Source organism: Polypterus senegalus, chromosome 8 (assembly GCF_016835505.1).
Source record: "Polypterus senegalus isolate Bchr_013 chromosome 8, ASM1683550v1, whole genome shotgun sequence".
NCBI lineage: Eukaryota > Metazoa > Chordata > Cladistia > Polypteriformes > Polypteridae > Polypterus > Polypterus senegalus.
The window spans coordinates 180912130-180933344 of NC_053161.1; the positions used below are offsets into that span (position 1 = coordinate 180912130).

Genomic DNA, 21215 nt, shown 5'->3' on the forward strand with positions numbered 1-21215 from the left:
TATTTATTTTTTGTGTATTATTGCTGAATCAGACTCTGACTTACCGGACTCCGATTTTGATACAAGTGATCTGGAGATCGAAAACGAAAGTCAGGTGCCTGCATCAGCTGACCGGTCACCAGCTGATCGTAGTGCTGGACAAGCTGAGGTTGCTGACATGCCAACAAAAATGTTTGCCCCGGGAGGACTACACACACATCGATCTGTGAGAGACAAATTGGCAACTGGACTTCACCAAATGATGCGGACTGCTGATAGACACTATGGATTATCAGCCCCTCAACAACTTCAAGGCATTTTCTTTTATCAGAAAGTACCTTTCAGCTTATGAGTGATGAGACAAACACGTATGTAATAAATATGTGAATATGCCTATTGTAGGGGCTCCTGGAGCATAAAACAGAGTGATATTTGTCATAAATAAGTATTTTATGTTGATTTATGCGTGAAATCATTGCTGGCAACAGTCCCAACTGCCTATGTATCCTTCCTCTCAACCCAATCAAGGCCAGGGATAGAGCATCTGGCCAGATTAAGTTTGTCTGCTCACAGATTTTTGCCAATTTTAATTTTAGGGTGCCATTGCAGCTTTCTACAATACCTCCACTTTGGGGATGGTATTTGCAGTAATGATGTACATTTATCTGGAGCCAAGTAGTCAGCTAATTTATTACAGAATTCACAAAACAGGTACCTTTATCGGTCTGCAGTTTCTATGGTATTCCCTATCTTGGAATAATTTCCTTTATTAAAGCTTTAGCCACAGATTTTGCATCTGCATGTTTAAAGGGAAAAGCCTCTGTCCACTGGGAGAACACATCGTCAATCATGAGATAGTATTGATATCCTTTGGATGCAGTTAGTTCAATGAAGCCAATTTGAAGATGCTCAAATGGACCCACTGGTTTCGGGGTAACGGCGGGACTTACCTGAGTTCCTTTGCCTATATTGTACCTTTGATATAGGGCACACTTTTGGCAGAATTGTTCAGCATATGCAGAGAACCCTGTGGTTTCCCAATGTCACTCGACATCCTGAGTCATAGCGTCTTTTCCTTTGTGATCCAGGCCATGTACGATTTTTGCCATTCTTGGAAAAGAAACCTTTGGAAGGAAAGGTTTGTTAGTTTGCCTATGGGTCCAGACCCCAGCAAAGAGGGATCCTTCTCGGGACCACTTTATCCTTTCTCAGTCAGTGGCAGCACTCTGTGAAGAAATAATTTGATTATCAGGGTCTCTGTCATCCCTCTGTTGGAATAAAGAAACTGGTGTGTTATAATAGGCAGCCTGTTTAGCAAAGCGATCAGCCAGTTCATTTCTTTGGCTGACTGGGTCTTGTTTCCCAGTATGGGCTTGGCATTTAACTATTGCCAGTTTTGATGGTTTTGTTATTGCTTCAAGAAGGGATTCCACTAATTTGTGATGTTGTATGGGCTTACCAGTACTGGTTTTGAGTCCCCTTAATTTCCATAATGCCCCATGATCATGGCAGCCTCCAAAGACATATCTGTAATCTGTGTAAATGGTTATGACCTTCCCTTCAGACAACTAGCAAGCTCTGGTAAGAGCTATTAGCTCAGCTGCTTGTGCACTTAAACTAGAAGAGATTCGAATTGCTTCAAGTAAGTGGTCTCCTTTGACCACTGCATAACTAGTGGAGAGTGTTCCATCGTCTAATTGCAATGATCAGCCATCCACATAAAGTACTTTTCCTGTTTCTAGTGGAGTTTCCTAGAGGTCCAGCCTAGGTTTCAGGACCTTTGTTATCTCATCATGGCAGTTGTGTGGTTCCCCCTCTCCCTCAGTGGGGAGTAGGGAGGCCAGATTCAAAGATAAGCATCTTTCAATAGTGACATTTGACACAGTACAGAGTACATTTTGATAGTGTATTGCCCTGGCAGTAGTGAGATGTGAGGTTTTGGCCTGGACTAAGATGGAGTGAACAGCGTGAGGCATTTTTACTGTCAGGGGACTCATAAGTCACCTGGAATGGTCCTTTTCACCTGGGCTGGTGCCAGTGTTTTCACTGTGTCTCTAATGGGAGCCCAAGTCCCAATTGGTATAGAAATTTACGTTTCAGGTAATGAGGTAGTTCACCATGTTTCCCTCACATGTTCATTCTCTCTATTTGTAAGGCACTACGCAAACCTGAAAGAAAAGATACAAGATAATTGTTTACCATGTGGAGAGTAATTTTACATAGCGGAAAGCACATTAGCATGGGGCGGCCAGTAAGAATCTTCAATGGTGACAGGTCTTATTTGGCGATGAATCCTTCCCCGCAGACCAGCCAGGGCCAAAGGCAATGCATCAGGCCAAGATAGGCCTATTTGTTCAAAGATGTTTGCCAATTTAAATTTTTAAGGTGGAATATATTTGCTCCACCAGCCCTCCACTCTGTGGATGATACTTGCCGTAGTAGCGGACATCAATCTACAGCCACTGAGTATGCTCTTGTAACAGAGTATTTACTTGCAATTTTCTAAGGTAAACCCCAAATGTGGGATGATTTTTTTTTTTTTTTTAAATAGCGCTTTGGCCACTGACTTAGCATCTGTGTGGCAGCATGGGAAAGCCTCCACCCAGCGTGAGAAAACGTAGATGATTACTAAGCAATATTTATACCCATGAGATGGGGTTAGTTAAAAAAAAATCTATCTGCAGATATTCAAAGGGCCCCCCGGCATTTGGTGTTACAGCCGGACTTACCTGCAAGCCTTTTCCTACATTAAATCTTTGGCATAGTGTACACCTCTTACAGAACTGATCAGCAAAGTTAGAAAAACCTCGGGGTGTGACAGGATTGTTGCATTTGTGCTATCACTGCATCTCTGGAAGCGTGGGCCACACCATGCACAGCCTTTGCAATACCTAGAAAGAAAGCATTTGGGAAAATAGGATGTTTAGTTAATGGATGGATCCAAATTCCTTTCGGATCTTTTTCTGATCGCTCTTTCTGCCAAGTCTTTATCTCCTTTTCTGTTGCTGCAGTTTGTAGAGATAAAACTGCATCCTCGGGTGACTTTTGTTCCTCCAACTGTTATAGACATAAAGAGGTTAGTGGTGAAGTAGAATCCAGTCAGCTTTCTTTGCCTACATGTCTGCTTGCGCATTTCCCTGACTCACTGGATTAGTTTTCCCCTTGTGAGCTTGACACTTCACTACCGCAAATGCACCTGTGAAATGAGATGTTCTTGTCTATACTAAGTTGGAATGTACAGGTTGTGGTACCTTAACAGTTAATAGACTCATGAGAACAACATCTGAGTGCTAATATGGCCTCTGTTGTTGCAGCAGCTGCTTGTAAACAGGCAGGGATTGTAGCGGCCACTGGATCCAGTTTTTTTATTTTTATTTTTTTTAGAATAGTATGTAACTGGTCCTTGTCTATCTACTTGTTGTTGAGTTAATACTGCAGTCATACACCCCCCTTTCTTGTCCACGAACAGAGTGAAAGGACGAGACTAGTTTGGAAGTCTTAACGCAGGCACAGACATCAAAATTTATTTTATATCAGTTAAAGCCTTCTCAGCTTGCTCCATCCATGACATTTTATCAGTCAAAGCCAAATTAGAAGAGGTCTCTAAATCTTGGAGTGGCTGTGCTTTCTCATTAAGTTTTTTTTTTCTTTTTTAACCCATTGCCGGCAATTTCCTAACATTACAAGAATGGACATAACTTGCCGTCTTGCAGACTGTGCACATTCCCCTGAAGTCAAAAAATGACCCAGGTATTTCATTTTTCTTTAACCAGTTGCAACTCTTTTCTGGAACATTTTGTGCCCGATTTCCACTTGAAGGACGACCAAAGTCTTTGTGTCTTCTTCGCATTATTCCTGAGCCTCAGAGCATAAAAGCAACTCAGCTACATATTACACCAGGACACCACCCCCCCTTTGACCAATAACCTTTCAGTTTTTTATCTGTTCTAATTCTTGTCCATACACACACTGACACACGCACACACACACACACACGCACGCACACAGAGTCTCTTTATATCTCTGCTGCATCACAGTTCCCTTTAAAAGTGAATGTGAACCAGAACTGGGAGTCGGGGTGAACAGGAATTGAAAAGAGAGCATTCACAAGATCAGTAACAGAAAACCACATAGCAGTGGTCGGGACAGTAGAGAGAATAGTGGAAGGATTTGGGACTATAGGAGTCCTAGGGTGTATAGCAGCATTGACTCCGTGGAGGTCCTGAACGAACCGTCATGAGTCATCTGCTTTTCTAACTGGAAGAATAGGAGAGTATTGGATCAGAATAATAGCACCCCACTTAACTAAGTCAGCATAAAGAATTGTAATACCGGCCTCAGCCTCAAACGGAAAAAGATATTGTGCACAATGTAAACAGAAGGATGACTTTGGGAAAATGACCATAGGTTCAACATGTGCTATTCAGACAAAATATTATTTCCCTTGTACCCAGAGCGATGAGTGGAGTGAATCTAAGTAAAAGATTTGAAGGGTAAACAGCATGGGTGTTGGTGAAGAGGTGGAAGGTAAATGACAGAGTGATTGGGTTACAGGTAAAACTCATCCTACTGTAATTTTCTTAACAGATCCATCTGGGGTGGACCAAATATTAGGTCCCACATACTCCCAATCCTCCCCTTCCTGACATGCTAATACCCATTGTCTCATATTATGCCACTGAAAGCGAGCGGATTTAGCAATGGGGATATGTGGGATAGAACCACTCCAGAAGAAAAGCAGTTGTTGTGACAAAAGAAAGATACCGCTCCAGCCAATTCTGCTACGATATAACAATTCATTATGCAAATAGTCTATTTTTCTGACAGCAGCAGCTAAAGTCCGAGAGCCAGACTTCACCATAATACAGTCCAAAAAAGAAAAAAGAATGCAATACAGTAAAAAGATCTTAAATGCTGTAATCCAAGAGGAACCCGGGACAGCAGAGATTTTTTCTTTGAGAAAAACATGAACAATCAAGGCAGCATAAGAGCATGTAATGGTGGAGGGTGCAAAGGCGGTGTGTTGTTCTGATGTGACCTTCACTCCCTTTTTGCGTAACTGAGATGCAAAGGCACAGGCGGGCCATCAGGTCTTGTCCAAACAAGTTCACTGGGCATTAGAGGGCTGATATATTTTGCATTTCTTTGTGCTCATAACTGTCCACTGAACTGGCCACTATCAACCCCCTGCCATCCCAGAGTCTTATTCCATTGCCCTCTCACATCACTTCAGCTTGGAATTAGCTTTCCTTCTAAGGACCTGAATCCATTCTGCAGCATTTGGCTTATTCATGTCATCTAACTGCTTCTTCGCCATCACAAACTGGTTCAGCAATTCCTGCATCACCTCTTTTAATTCTTGCAGGTCCCAGTTTCTTTTCACCATCAAGGTGGGACGGTTTTAATCTGAGTCAGACTGTTGTACGTTATATTGCGGAATAGGCACTTGTATTAATGGTGCTTGAAATTCCATTCCATGTTTGACCCTGAAGGGTCAAAATCGAGGATTATGAGGCATCCCTTTCCCCCGAGCTGTGTCTTTGTGCCGCAGTTCTTGCTTGCACCGAACGTAACTGAGGTTGGTGGTGTTCTGTGTCCTCTCCCTCTTCTTCATCCCTCTCTGGCTAAAACTGTCCATTTTAGAAATCATCAGGACCATCTTCTTCCTCTCCCTTATTAATTCCTCCAGCTGCCCCAAGGGGTGGTGATGGACAATTGTCCTCAAAAGGAGGGGAAAGACATGCTGATGCTAAATCAAGGTATAATCTGTTCTTCTTCTTCTTATTTATATTATTTTTATTTACTTATTCTTCCATCCTTTGTCTAGACTTTTGGGATGGTTCTTGCATTATCAAGAACAACTTTTCTTTTTCTGCTATAAGTTTCATTTAGCTTTGCAGTCCCTCATTGCACTTCTGCATCACATTCAGGGCTCTATCTTTAATTATCAATTCCCATTTCTCAAACATTTTCATTTTCTCGACTACAGCACCCTCGTGCATTTCTATATGCAATCTTCCTAACTTCCTGTATTCCACTCATATCACCAAAGCCTTCTACTGGCCACCTATCCCCGCTCTGTTTATTCCACCATTTACATTATTTTTTAAATCTAGCCCTGTTTTCTGTTCTATGTAGCACAGCGTTTCTCAACCTTTAAGTATTTGCGACCCGAGTTTTCATAACAGTTTTAATTGCGCCCCCCTAACATTTTTTTGAAAGGAGCCCACTAATACCAATTTGTTCTTTTTTAATTAATGATATATCATAGATGCATATTTTATTATACCTACTTAACTTTTATCGACATTTATCTAACTCTATATTTTTTTTTCTAGTATCAGAATGTATTTTAATTAATTTGTTTTGGTTTCAATAGATGTATTTTTCATATTTTTGATTCTTGTTTTTTTTGTTTCACATCTTCGCACCCCCCTTTTTGTTACTTTGTGTCCCCCTAGGGGGGCCGCCCCACAGGTTGACAACCACTGATGTAACGTCTTGAGAGCCGCTTTTTTTTTTCTTTTCCTTGGTATGTTTTCCAAAAACAATCCTCCGAACAAAGGCTCCTCATTCACACCCTGTTTTTTCAATTTCTTTCTTTTGCGAATCCCCGCCTGGGAGGTACTTTCCCTTTTTACTAAACTTCCACCTCTCCCTTCTAATTATGAGAATACTTAAAACTCTGGCTCATTCCAAGAGGCGCTCTTATCTTTATGTTCTTAGTACCTCTCCTGGATGGTAAAGCAGTTGTGCTCACCGGTCACCGATCTTATTCCTGTCTGCAATTCGCACCTTCGCTCGGGTTCTCTGAAAGGTGGGGAGCTGCTCGGGTGCCAAATAAACTGTGAAAGTAACACCTGAGGAAGACAGGAAAAGTTCAATCAATTAGTCTTTATTCAGTCACAGATGAGAATGTGGATTCATGCTTTGCAAAGCAGAAGAGCCAAGTTTTCCGGTTTCATTCGGCTTTAATATTCAATTTCCCCATAGCCAGTGAGTTTTCCACACTCTTTTTACTAAACAAGCCTCTCATTGTCGCTTCACTCCCGGTCCCTCCTGTCCCCCGGTCCACCGGGACAATCAACCTGATTAGCGGACTGACAGTCTCATCCGAAGGCTGCTGGTTACCGCTGTTTAGATGATCGATTCCCAGAGTGACCCGTTGAGTTAGGATATAACCAGACCGAGCAAAGAGTCTCGCCATCCCACAACAATGCTTATTCCTGATCACAAAATGTTCAGTTATTTATCTGTTCTTCCCACTCCCTTTTATTTTGCTTTTAAGCCTCAAAGAGACTTCTTCTTTGTTTCCTAGGGAGTGTACTAACTCACGTCCTTAACATTCATAATCTTTACAGTGTTTTATTTCCGAGAGGTTATCTATACATTCAGGTCCACTCACTGCCTGGTTTCTTTTGTTTTCCCCGGTCGGACTCCCTCAGTCTACTCACCAAGAATTTTCCAGTTGACTCGACTTTCAGGAAAAATCAGAGGACGTCAAGGGCTCCTGCGGGAGTCGGCAGAGACAGGCCAGTCCTAACTTTTGCCAGAGCTGGTCCTTCCGATCCAGCCAGAATCTGTCCTTTTGCAGGTCCTCTGGATGATCCCACTCAAGGAGTAGCTTGGCCGTCTCTGATCTGGGTCACAGCAGCAAAAACTGTGGACGCTGATGTCGATAATAACGAGAGACAAAAACACCAATATAAAATGAAAATCAATTTCTTTATTCTTGGTGAGAGGAGGCTACAGACCGTCAGCCTGCCAGCAGCCTGCCTGTAGCCTGCAGCCTAACGTGAGGCCTCCCTCTATATATCTTCTTCATGTATTAAATGAAAATAAATATTTATGGCAGTTCATTTTGAGGTTATACATAAATTATAATAGCTTACTACTCCCTGAATTGGAATGCGTACATTGCTTCTTTCAGATAAAGAGGTTATCAGAGCACTCACAGTTTTAAGAATAGGGCTCAAATAAGTTTAATGCTGGAATTCAGAAACTATAATATTGATTTATAATATCACATGGTGTTCTGTTTATATCAAGAGGTCAGCATTTTCCCATAAAAGAATGCCAGCCAGTCTTATATTCTGTGCATAAGCTTAATTTCTTTTCTACCTAAATGAAGACCAAATCATATAGAAGTAAAAAATCATATAGCTCTCTGCAGCATGATTAATACAAAATACGGCCATTGGTATTTGTGAGTTAAATACTTATAATCATCTGTGATGGGCTGGCACCCTGCCGGGGTTTGTTTCCTGCCTTGCACCCTGTGTTGGCTGGGATTGGCTCCAGCAGACCCCTGTGACCCTGTAGTTAGGACATAGCAGGTTGAAAAATGGATGGATACTTATAATCATTACAGTTAATAATGTTTTCTCTTCCTCAAGTGATTCAGTTACATTAGAACCAGACCCTGTTCACTTTTTATGTTGGTAAAAAGTTTTATGTTTAATATACAGTGATCCCTCGCTATATCACGCTTCGACTTTCGCAGCTTCACTTCATCGCGGATTTTAAATGTAAGCATATCTAAATATATATCACGGATTTTTCGCTGGATCGCGGATTTCTGTGGACAATGGGTCTTTTAATTTATGGTACATGCTTCCTCAGTGTTTGTCCAGTTGATTTCATACAAGGGACGCTATTGGCAGATGGTTGAGAAGCTACCTAATCAGAGCACGTATTACGTATTTAATAAAACTCCTCAATGATATATGATATGCTTCCCACGCTGTGCTTCGCATACTTGAAAGCCCGAAAGGCACGTATTGATTTTTGATTGTTTGCTTTTCTCTATCTCACTCACTGTCTCTGGCATTCTCTGCTCTTGACAGAGGGGGTGTGAGCAGAGGGGCTGTTCGCACACTGGCCTAGAGGATATGGACGCTCTTCTAAAAAATGCTGAAAGACTACCTTCACATTAATCCCTTTGCAGCTGCTTTGTCGGACAGTGCTTCGCATACTTAAAAGCCCGAATAGCCCTGTTGATTTTTGTTTGTTTGCTAAACTCTCTCTCTCTCTGTCTCGTAAACAGGTTTTCTATGCTCTAACTGCAAAAATATTCGATTTATAAATAAAGAATCCTTCTTCACGGAAATTCATTTATCACGGTAGAGTCTGGAAAGGATTAACCGCGATAAACGAGGGTTTACTATATATATACACCCATACCATATGAAAACTGAATGTAGTGCCTTGTGAATCAGCTAATGGCTTTCAGCGCTGCGGGTGTGACGTAGTGAAGCTCGTCTGAGATACTGTTGTCCAGATATCTAAGAGGCTACAACAGGTAGTCGGTATAAACTGATGAATTACCAAAAAAATGACTTCAGTGCAAATACGTAGCATTGGCCCTCTTAAAAAGGAACTAAAATAGAGTCTGTGCATCACAGCAGTGATATTTCAGTTCTGATATTAATTGCAGTTTTTGTTTTTATTTTGTTTTATAAAATTCATTTTTATTTTTATTTTGTTCTAGTTTTTGGTGGAGTCAACAATTTTTATTTTTATTTAGTTCTGTGTTTAAAATTTTAGTTTTTATTTTATTTAGTTCTAGCAATTTTGCGCAATATTAGTTCAATTTTAGTGTTTTTTTTTTTTTTTGCTTCATTCAACAAAATACACTCACAGCTCATAATGCTCTTAAACACAGCTTGACTATCCATGATCAAACAGATGAAGTGGCCTAATGAATGTAGTCAGCAGGATCAAATGTTTCAACCCAAGAAGCCAGTCTGGGCAGCACATTGCTGTCAAGCTTTAAACAAGCACACATTTCAAGAGATTTCTTCATGTTGCAATGACGTCCACTGCATAAAATGGCCACATAGTAAAAATATTCACTTGACGAGCTCCTGTAAGGCAGGTACACAGACAAGGTCCTCGACAACTGGCGCCAGCAGACTATATGGTGATGATTTCTGCCACCGGGACTGAAGGGCAGTGATGTGCAGTGAGGTTCATGGCTGGTGAGGCACTGACTCCTTCAGAGTAAGAGTTAGAAATCTATGAACCCCAAAGAGTAGCTTATTCACTATTCAACTGGCAGCATGTACACTGATTACTGGTTATGTTTCATATCTCATCATCATCATTCTTTACACACACGCAAGGCAAAGTACATATTTGGATAAGAAAGAACATTACATTTATAGCGGCGAGAGAGAAAGAGTGGAGAGAGCGCATTTGCGCCTCACCCTCCATGTATTCTAAATTTGCCGTTGCAATTCCACAATTCATACTCATTCAATATAAATGAAAATATATAGAGGTGTATAAAAAACAGATTTTAATTTTGACCTTAATTGAAATATTTAGTTGTTTTTAAAAGCTTTTAATTCTAATGCTTTAATCAATTTTATTACAAACTGTTCAACAAAAGGATAATAAGAAAAACAAAAGAATATTTTATTTAAGGTCAAAATGTAGTTTTTAAATATTGTATTTTTTCTTAGTCTGATCCCATTTGTTATAAAATTGAAAACAGTTTATGGTCTTACCTTTACTTGTAAATTAAGTCCATGCGCCTACCCTTCTCCACAAAAATCTCTATCATTTTTTTGTAAAAGTCCTCCTTATTTTCCTTTAGTTTTAAAAGTCTTAATCTTCCATTTTGACTGTCAGTCGGAACAAAAAATAAAATAAACGGATTGCTGCAGTGCACTTGACTTTCTGATATCGCTAACTTATTGGCGCCTCTGCGTAGAAGAACAGTAACAACAACAACATTTATTTATATAGCACATTTTCATACAAACAGTAGCTCAAAGTGCTTTACATAATAAAGAATAGAAAAATAAAAGACACAGTTATAAAACAAAATAAATCAACATTAATTAACATCGAATAAGAGTAAGGTTCAATGGCCAGGGGGGACAGAAAAAACAAAAAAACTCCAGAAAATATAAAATCTGTAGGGATTCCAGACCATGAGACCACCCAGTCCCCTCTGGGCATTCTACCTAATATAAATGAAACAGTCCTCTTTGGATTTTGGATTCTCACGGAAGGGCTTGATGATGATGATGGTCACGTAGACTTCTGCCTTTTAATCTGTCCATCATTGTTGGAGCATCATGAAGTTTTGAGTAGGTGGAGGTGGCGCAAGTTGTAGGTTGTAACAAACTATTCATCCATTCTGAGATACAAGTCAGACATTCTGTTAGTGAATCAATAGAATCAGGGTCATCAGGTGCTATTGATAAGTACAGCTGTGTGTCATCAGCATAGCTGTGGTAGCTCACGTTGTGCCCTGAGATAATCTGACCTAACGGAAGCATGTAGATTGAGAATAACAGCGGACCCAGGATAGAGCCTTGTGGACCACCATATCGGATATCATGTGTCTTCGAGTTGTAATTCCCACAACTAACAAAATATTTTCTCCCTGTCAGGTAGGATTCAAACCAATTTAGGACCGTGCCAGAGAGGCCCACCCATTGACTAAGGCGATTTCTAAGAATGTTGTGATCAATGGTGTCAAATGCAGCACTCAGATCTAAGAGGATGAGAACAGATAAATGGCCTCTGTCTGCATTTAACCGCAAGTCATTTACTACTTTAACGAGTGCAGTTTCTGTGCTGTGATTTGTTCTAAAACCCGACTGAAATTTATCAAGAATAGCATGTTTATTTAGGTGGTCATTTAACTGCATAATGACTGCCTTCTCAGAACTTTACTTAAGAAGGCAGGTTAGAGATGGGTCTAAAATTTTCAAGAGCTGAGGGTTCAAGATTATGTTTCTTAAGTAGGGGTTTAACTACAGCAGTCTTAAGACAGTCTGGGAAGACCCCAGTATCTAGTGACGAATTTACTATGTCAAGAACATTATCAATTAGCACGCCTGATACTTCTTTGAAAAACCTTGTTGGTATCGGGTCAAGGACGCAGGTGGAGGGTTTTAATTGAGAGATTATTTTTTTTAAATCAGGTAAATCTATCCTAGTGAAAGAGTTTAATTTGTTTATAACAGGATGCTGGGGTTTAGGAGGATCCTTAGTGTTGGAGGGATATACTATGTTATTTCTAATATCATTAATTTTTGATTGAAAATACAGCGACAGCCTCACAGGTTTCACTGGAAGCACTTAGGAGGCATTCCTTTGAGCTACCTGGGTTTAGTAGGCGATCAATTGTTGAAAATAAGACTCTGGGATTACTAGCATTGTTATTTATAATCTTGGAGAAATAGCAGCGTCTCTCAAGACGGACAGTGTTATTGTATTCTGTTATTTTGACTTTTAATATTTCGTGGTGGATAGTAAGTTTAGTCTTCCTCCATTGACGCTCAGCTCTACGGCATGTTCTCTTTAAATCAGACACTCTTTGGGTCTTCCATGGTATACCAATGCTAGAAGATTTTTCACTGTCTTTTCAGGTGCAACTATGTCAACAGCAGCTCTCACTTTAGTATTAAATCTTTCCACCTTACTATTTACATTATCCTCGCTATTATAGCTGGCACTATAAACGGACTGATTGCTTAAAATGTTTGTAAGTTTTAAAGCTGCTGCCAAATCAAAGAAGCGTTTTTTAACAATATGCTTCTCATGAGTGTTTTTTATCATTATTTCTATATTAAAAAGTAGAAGAAAATGGTCTGATAGACCAATATCAATGATCTGTTTTATATCAACTTTCAGTCCTTTAGTAATCACTAAGTCTAACATATGACCTGCTTTATGTGTAGGCTGATTTATGAGTTGTCTCAAATCAAAAGAATCCAGGAGGTTCATAAATTCTTTTACTTTTAGATCACACTGATTATCTATATGAAAATTAAAGTCGCCAACTATTAGGAGTGTGTCATAGTTAGTAATTAAAATTGACATTAAGTCAGAGAATTCCTCAAAAAACGACGCGTTATATTTAGGAGGTCTATACACGGATAGTACTAGAACTTGAGAATCTCCATGATAACAACGGCGAGATACTCAAAGGACTTGAACTTACCAAAACTGACATCTTTACATTTTAATCGGCTCGAGTAAATGTTAGCCAATCCGCCCCCCCTTTTTCCCTGGCGGTCTGCACGAGTAAAACTGTAATCCGGAGGGCAGATTCGATTAAAACTGCCGCGCCATCTGAACTAAGCCATGTTTCATTTAGTGCAATAAGATCTATTTTTTTATCACTAATAAGACTCGTTGATAAAAAACGTTTTGTTAGTTAAAGCTCTAACATTCAATAGTGCCATATTTAATGTTTCAGAGGTGCAGAGATGAATACTATGTGCGTTATTGATATTTGGAATAGGAACTAAATTATTATTATTAGCGCGCTCTGTGTGTATTTTTTGTTTAATCTGTGATCTGTTTTATAGTTTTAATACATTGTTCCTCTAAAATAGTGATTTTAATTAGATTATTGGAGTTTATGCCGTATTTCCTAGGTTTTCTACGTGCATTGAGATTGCTTATTACAGTATTAATGTTGTGCACTTTAACGGAAGACTCTATTAAACACTCATCATGTCCTGGCACAACAGTATTATTTCGAAGGGGTTAAGAGCAGAGATAGATAGTCAAGAAAAACAAATTACCTTCGATATGTTTTCGGAGAGGACCCGGGCGCCAAACTGTTCGGATGCAGGCCATCACGCTTGAAGAGACGCGGCCTTTCCAAAAAGAGATTCCAATTGTTGATGAAACCGACATCCTTCTTCTTGCAGAAACCCAGTCGTTCAATCCTAGCAGACGACTGTAGTACTCGTTGGATCGTCTGACGAGAGGTAGTGGACCCGAAACGAAGATCTTTGCCGATGGGGTCCTCTCCTTCGTGTCTTTAATCAAAGCTGCAAAGTCAGCTTTCAGAATTTCTTATATCGTTTACACCGGCATGCAGAACGATTGCTCCAACTGCCCTCTCCTTGTGTTTCTCGTAGATCGCTGGCGCACGCCTCATTACATCTCGGACACGAGCACCGGGAAAACAAGAAACAAACGATTTTGCATTAGGGCATGCGACATTAAGGTTTCTAACGATAGAATCACCTACCACTAATACATCACCAGGTGCTGAAGGCGAAATGGGGACGCGGAGAGGGTCAAACCGGTTCTGAGATAGAATGCTCGCCTGTGCCGATGGAGGTGCTCTGGCCTTGAACCCCCGCCTGCATAGCTGAAATCCACCGAGGTCAGCAGCGCCGCTCCCTATGAGACGCGGGGGTGAGGTCGGCACAACGCGGGGTTGATGTTTCGCCTGTTCCAGATGGCAAGGACGGTTTATCCAACAGCCGGGCCTTCAGATTTCTCAGGTAGCCCTGTCGGGACAGGAGTTTCTGAATCTGTTCATCAAGTGCCTGGAGTTCCTCAACTACGATTTCAACGCGAGTTACCCCACTGTCGGCCATTTTCTGCTTCGTGCCCTAGGAGAAATGAGAGAGAGAGTGAGGTTAGACGGGGTTTGCAGTAGCAACAAGAGCCTGTTGGGCTCACATGCACCCACTTCAGGTCGGCATGGTACAGTCTGCCTCACCTTGTACCTTTTCACTGTGGTTTTATGTCCGATCAGTAAGACTAAATATGTTACACAAGTTCTTTAAAGATATTAGCCAGACTGTGGAAAGTCGGGGTGTATAATAAACATGTCTGAAAACATTATATTGGCGACATACAGAGAGACAGCAACAGGCACGCACCAACTGCAGGCATCAACTCAGTGTATGAGGGAGATCGCAATTCGAGGAGAGGTGAGGCTTATCTTGTCGCTGACACACCTTGCATTTCTCCCATGTATTTGAACAGGAAATGCGGCAATTCAGCGATTTTGACTATAAAAATGATCAAAATTATTGGAATCATACAGAAAACAAATTTATAGCACAGACCAGTGGACACATTTATTTTATGTGATCATTATTAGTTTTTTTTACTTTTTATGATGACTGGCGAGACTGCATGTCCTTGTATGAAGTGCAGTCCTTTTGCCAGAGAAGTGCTGGACTTCCACTAAGTCCTGATCCAGCTGGCCCTGCACTGAAACTCAGAGACTCCTTTCTTTTTCTTGCATGCTACATTTGCTTTTATTATCATCTGCGCTGTAATTAAAGTATTTCCACACATTGGTTTCTTGCTTTCTACCAGCAAACATCTGTGCAAAACTCGCCATCGTCACCCACATGTGCTTACTGCTTCAACCAGACGAGCCGAATGTGCTCAACAAACAAACAGCGGTCCTTTACAGAAGTTGTGCCACGTGAATAGTAAGCCCAAGTTACAAGATCACCACATAGTAAATAGCAAAATGTAACTGAACACTCAGGGCAACCTACAAACAACTCCTCTGCACAACTGAACCGGACTGAAGGAAAATACTATTGCCGATTTTTTCGTTTTTACTCAATTTTTGTTCCCATTTTAGTTTGGTCACATATCACTAATTTTTATTTTTGTTTAGTTTAAGTTTCTCTGTTAGCTTTAATTTCAGTTTCCATTCTTGTTAAACAAAAAATAATATTTTTAGTTCTAATTCTCGTTTTCGTAATGAAAATATCACTGCATCAGAGTTACCACTTTGAGGTTAAATATGTTTGTCATGTTAACAAACTTTATGATAAAAGCTTGGCAGTATGAACTTTTATAATTCATATAACAGAATCATTCTCATCATTTATAATAATAATATTACAATAATGCCATCACTCTTTTGCCCAAATATTCATTGTCTCTCCTCCTCACATGTCCATACCACTTCCATAAACTTTCTTGTTCTTCCTTAGATTTCTCTCCCACTTTTATTTAACCTCTGATTGTCTCATATCTTATTTTCATTTTGTATGACATTAGCTTTATCCCCCTACAGCTTCCACAATCCTGAATGTCGCCCTTCTCCTTATAAATGTGTAGAATCACTCTGTTCCTCCATCTGTCTGGTATTCTCTCCTGTTCATACAGTAGATCTTCTACACTAGATTCCACAACATGTCTACTTCCTTTTCTGCTAAACTTTTGCACACTTCTGCTGATATTTCATCCAATCCAGTTGCCTTTCCATTTCTCATTCTTTAGTGTCTCCTTATTTCTCCCATTTGTCATTCTTGGTAGTAACCTTTCTCCAAATCCTACCCTTGGAGTTTCTTCATTCACCAGGTTTTCAAAGTACCTCTTTCAGCTTATTCTTGATCCTTTCATGCTCACTGAAGACCAAACTTTGCTCATCTTTTATCTGCTTTATCTGACTAAAATCCTTCCCTGACTTGTTGATAGCTTTCATATTCTACAAATTAGGGTCTGTCTTCCTCTTTTGTCTTCATTTTTTTCTTACACATCACCCAAGGCTTGCCCCTTGGCTCTCGCCACTGCCATCTTTGACTCCTTGTTTGTTTGCTTATACATTTCTCTTTCTACTTCCCTCACTGATTGGCACCATGTCTTAGTCTTTTACACATCCTGCATCTTTCTGCTTCACCACCATGTCTCCTTGTCCACAGGTGGTCTCCTTTCTGTCATCCTACCACATACCTCTTCATCTGCTTTTAATACATATTTGCAATTCTTCTCCTATCATTCCTTTACACTCTCAGATGACTGCACTTCATTTCAAACATTATCCCTAAACCTGTTCTTCAGCCCTTGCTCTTTTAATCTCCGCCACTGTATCTTTGGTGCAGCTTGTTCTGGTTTTTATTCTCCTGTTGATTTTGATCTCCCAGTCCATCGCCACCACTTTATGCTGCACCGTCACACTTTCCCCATGTATTACCTTTCAATTCTTTATCTGTTTTAGATGAGATTTTCTACTCATTACAAAGACTCTGATTGTCCATCCTGCACTCTACACCCATAGCAGAGCTCTGGTCAGATGGCCACGTCTCTGCTTTCTGTTCATCAGCTCCTCATTTTGTCTGATCTTCTACCTCTTTCCTTGGTCTTTTGTCCTCTAATCTAAGTCTTACATGTGGTCACCATCTGTGATGTTGTGTTTGTTATTTAAAATTGGTGGTATTGTCTAAAAACTAATAAAATGTGATCAATAAAGAAATTAATAAATAGATGCAACAGGGTTTCAGGTATTCCAGGTTTAACATGGTGAAAGAAACATGGGGGTACACCAAGGGGCTCACCTTGGCCTTGGAGCTTCTGAAAAAGCAGGGATGGAAAAAATGATAAGAAACTACTGAAGTGGAAGAATTAATAGATAGACAAAAAGTGTATAAAGGAAAAGTGTATGATACAGAAACTGGAAAATGTAGGCTCAGAAAGAAATGACTCATGTAAAATAACAATAGGGTCTCCAGTAAAACAAAGCACATGAGGACTGGCTGGTCCTTTACATGAGTAACCAACCCACTTGCTGACCACCAGCTCCTTGAATTGTGTGAGCACTTAAAGTAGAAATATCAGTTAGAGTTTGTTACAAAGTAGTTTTGACTTTTGTCATTGGGGTCTTTAAATCTTTAACCTCTCCCTTGAGGGGATCATTTCTTTGTAAACCCGTCTTCTCTCACTGATTCACTCATTTTTAAATGATCCGAGTTTAAATCAGGCCTATGATACAAATGGCAGAAAGGAAATGCCATTTGAGAGCCAAAAGAGGAGATCATAACTGGTAAGATGAAAAGCCAAACGTCAAAACTGAAAGTGAAATCCAAACTCACAGTCAAAACACAGCACCAGTTGTAACGTCTGACTTTTAAACACGTGTGCTTATTCTTTGTGACACATCCAAAAACTTGAAAAAGGCAGAAATCCAATGGATTGAACTTTGTACTGCTTCATCTTTCACAAAACGCTTAGTGTGACCCCAATTGTTAATTTGTAGCAACTTCTTTGAAAAGATACACAAAATAATGACACATGAGAACTGAAGATGGCGTCACAGAAAAACGCAAAATAGCTTCAATTACCCATCCATCCATCTATCCATTATCCAACCCACTATATCCTATACAGGGTCACGGGGGTCTGCAGGAGCCAACACCAGCCAACACAGGGCACAAGGCAGGAAACAAACCCCGGGCAGGGTGCCAGCCCACCGCAGGCTTCAATTATCTCAGTCTAAAAAATTCACAAGAAGTAATAACAGAAATAACACAAAACCAATCAGTAAAAATAAAAACAAGGTTACATTTGCCATATTAATATGATAAAAAAATAAATGCAATCATAACAATAACAGACTGAGACAAACATGGGGTACAAGACCACTGAGCAGCTCACATCGGCCTTGGAGCTTTTGAAAATGGGAGAAGTCTGATGCTCCCTGAGTCCTGCAGTCTGCGGCCTGACACAGGCCTGAAATGTGTTGCTGACTTGTCAGTTTACCACGTCTTTGGCTCATCTTCTCGTCGGCTGTTAAAACGATTTAAGTTGTGAATTAAGCACACAAACTCAGCTCAGTGTGTTCTCCTTGTTGGAGATCTACAACACTTCAGAGTTTGTCCCATGCCATTTGATTGCAGCCCTTGTCACTTGTACATCACTCTCATTTGTATACATTTTAATTTATAAGTTTATTGTCACTATATCCTTGAGGACTCGAATTAAAAATATAAGTCAGCCAACACCCCTGAAGTCTTATAAGCACAAAAATGAAAAAAGAATCATCACCAAGAGCCGAGAGCTCAGTCATGTGTTCAGATTTGCACCCTGGTCCCTGATGTGTGTCTAAACACTGTGCCACTGTCCTGTTTCTGTCACACGTTTGAGTGTCTGTGTGTCACTTCAGCCCTCCTTAGCGTTCACACTTTGACCAAATGTTTAACAACACAATAATCAAACACTTCAGTCAGTTGACATTTTTAGGGCATCCAAAGACACCAAATCGTCCCATTTGATCAAAGGCCTGATAAATCAAATTCACTGAGATGGCCGCCTTCTCTTCACATCTTCTCAGGCTGAATGACAGCTCATGTCCCACCTCCTCTGTCATTTTTAACCAATCCTGATTCCCAGTTTTGTGGCCCAGTGGCTGGGGTACCACACTTGACATCCCAGTGACGCGGGTTCAGTTCCTGCCTGTCACATGTTGTGTGATCCTGAGTGAGTAATGTCACATGTCTGTGCTCAGAGTAAGAATACAAGGAAAGAGCTGGACATGTAAAGTGACATTGGATTGAAAGGCACTATATAAAATAAAGGGGATGGCTTTGTCTCTTTTCATATTTTTTATCAGAAATGTCTTTATATTTGCACTCAAATTCTAATTTGTAAACTGTGTCCAATTGTCCACTTTGTCACAGTGACACTCAAACACATTTTTATTTTCCATTTGGTATGATTTTTCTATGTCTTATTATTTTATCCTCTATCTTATTTATTATTCAGTTTTATAAATTTGTCCTTAAGTGGCCATGAACAGCGGAGGCCTGTCCAGGGTCCAACCTCTCTACTTACCACCAAAGCTCTTCAGTCCTTCATGTCTGTAACAGCTGGTGTGTGCAGTGACACTGAGAGAGACCCTCGCTATGACACAACAAGCCCGTCACCTTGAACCCGTGTCACCAGCCGGCTGAGTGATGTTTGTCCATTGAGCTCAGGTGGCTGATAGGCCTTAGAGAAGATGACTGGACAGAGTGGAGTATCACTGCGAGTAGCCGGTGACCCTCTGTGTGTCCCTCCTTGGACTGGACTGTCATGTCCTCCCGTGTCCCATCACCTCTCCTGTCAGCTCTCCCTTGTCACTTATTTATCTTTGGGATCATGGTGTTTATTTGTCCTCTTGTTTGTGTTGTTAGTTTGTGATGAGCGCTCTATAAAAAAAAGGCTGACTGAATTACAGCTGCTGTCATTGATCATCTGGAGAGGCTGACATTTGTAAATGGACTCCTGTTAATCATTTTAGTTGTGTCCTCACCCTGAGTCCTGAATGAAGGACAGAAGTCTGAGTTTGTCACTCGGCTGTGACCAACTCATAGAAGAGGATCTGAACACTCAAGTGGAGGACAAGGTCAGTCCTGCTGTGTGACACTCCTGTCCAGTGTGATGGCTGATAACTTCTCATCACTCAGGGTGACCTGACAAACAGAAGATGCTTCAGGTATATAGCGCCTTGAAGGGCAGCATTGGTGTGGAGTTCAAATTGTGTTTCAGTTCAAATGCTAGCAGCAGCCTGCTGTTCAGAGACACACCTGAGCATCCAGCTCTGCCTCTAGTCATCATGTCACTTATTGAGACCCCCAACGGTCTGTCTGTCCACTTGTCCTCACTTCTCTCTCTTCTTCTCCACAGCCTGTCATCATGTCGTCTCACCTCGAGATGTTACTCAGCTCTCTTCTCATCTCTTTCTGCTCCACACTCACGACTGACTGAACTGAACCTGAGCGGCAATAAAAACATGGAGGATTCAGGAGTGGATCAGCTGTTTGAGGGGCTGAGGAGTGAAAACTGCAAAATAGAGAAACTGAAGTAAGTGAACATCTAGTGTGAGTCAGAGTGTGTGTCTATATGTTTTTATTCAGGATAGACGTCAGTGTCACACGTGGGCAGACAGATGGATGTGACGAGGACAAAGCTGCAGATTTCTCTTTAGTTGTTAAATTCTTAAAGACAGCATTGTGACCCTGAGCTCCTCGCCCACAGTGGTCTCTTTCATCCTCTCGTTGTCCTGTCTGTTCAGCCTGTTGTTTTATTTCCTCTCCCACAATCCCACGTTGTCCATTCTTTGTTTTAATCTCAATGTTGTCCACATCCTTATGTTATGAACTAGAGAGTTCCAAGCATGTAAGTCCAAAATAATACAAATCAAACTGCCCACCAGAGGGGACGAGAACCATCAAACCAGACTAGTCACCAAAAAGGGCACTGAAGCATCTTTATAAATACAAAGGTTAATTTTCACAAAAAAATGCTCAGAGGCACAAAATAAACTCCAAATAAACATCAAAGAGCACAAGAGGAGTTGCATAAACAACAAAGGGAATTCAAAGCAAACAACATTCCAACACACAAAATTTGAGAAGGTAAAAAATTTTCAAAACTCCAGTTATGATGACAGCACAAGAATAGTCACAAATGCAGCTAAACTCATCATAGCACAAGTACATTCATAATGAACCATAGGGGACTGCAGGCTTTCCCAGTCTACTCCCTTGATGGTGATGGGCAGGTAGCTCTTCATCTTGAAGGACCACCCACAAAGCACATGAAGCATAGCAAACAATCTTTAAACATAAAGAAACTAAATAATCAAAAATTAAAACATAAAAAATGAAGGAAATAAGCAAAAAAGTGACCTTTGAATTCCAGAACAGGTGAGGAACCCTGGCTGAAAAAAATGACAGTGG

General features: G+C 40.6%; 1 protein-coding gene across 1 annotated transcript in view; it reads left to right on the forward strand.

The window, feature by feature from the left end:
- Positions 1-21215, forward strand: part of LOC120533501 (stonustoxin subunit alpha-like) — a 139463-nt gene that overhangs the window by 63277 nt on the left and 54971 nt on the right. Inside the window, exon 5 of the mRNA XM_039760406.1 lies at positions 20161-20337. Coding sequence (XP_039616340.1) covers positions 20161-20337 — 177 coding nt within the window. The remainder of the gene's footprint in view (positions 1-20160; positions 20338-21215) is intronic.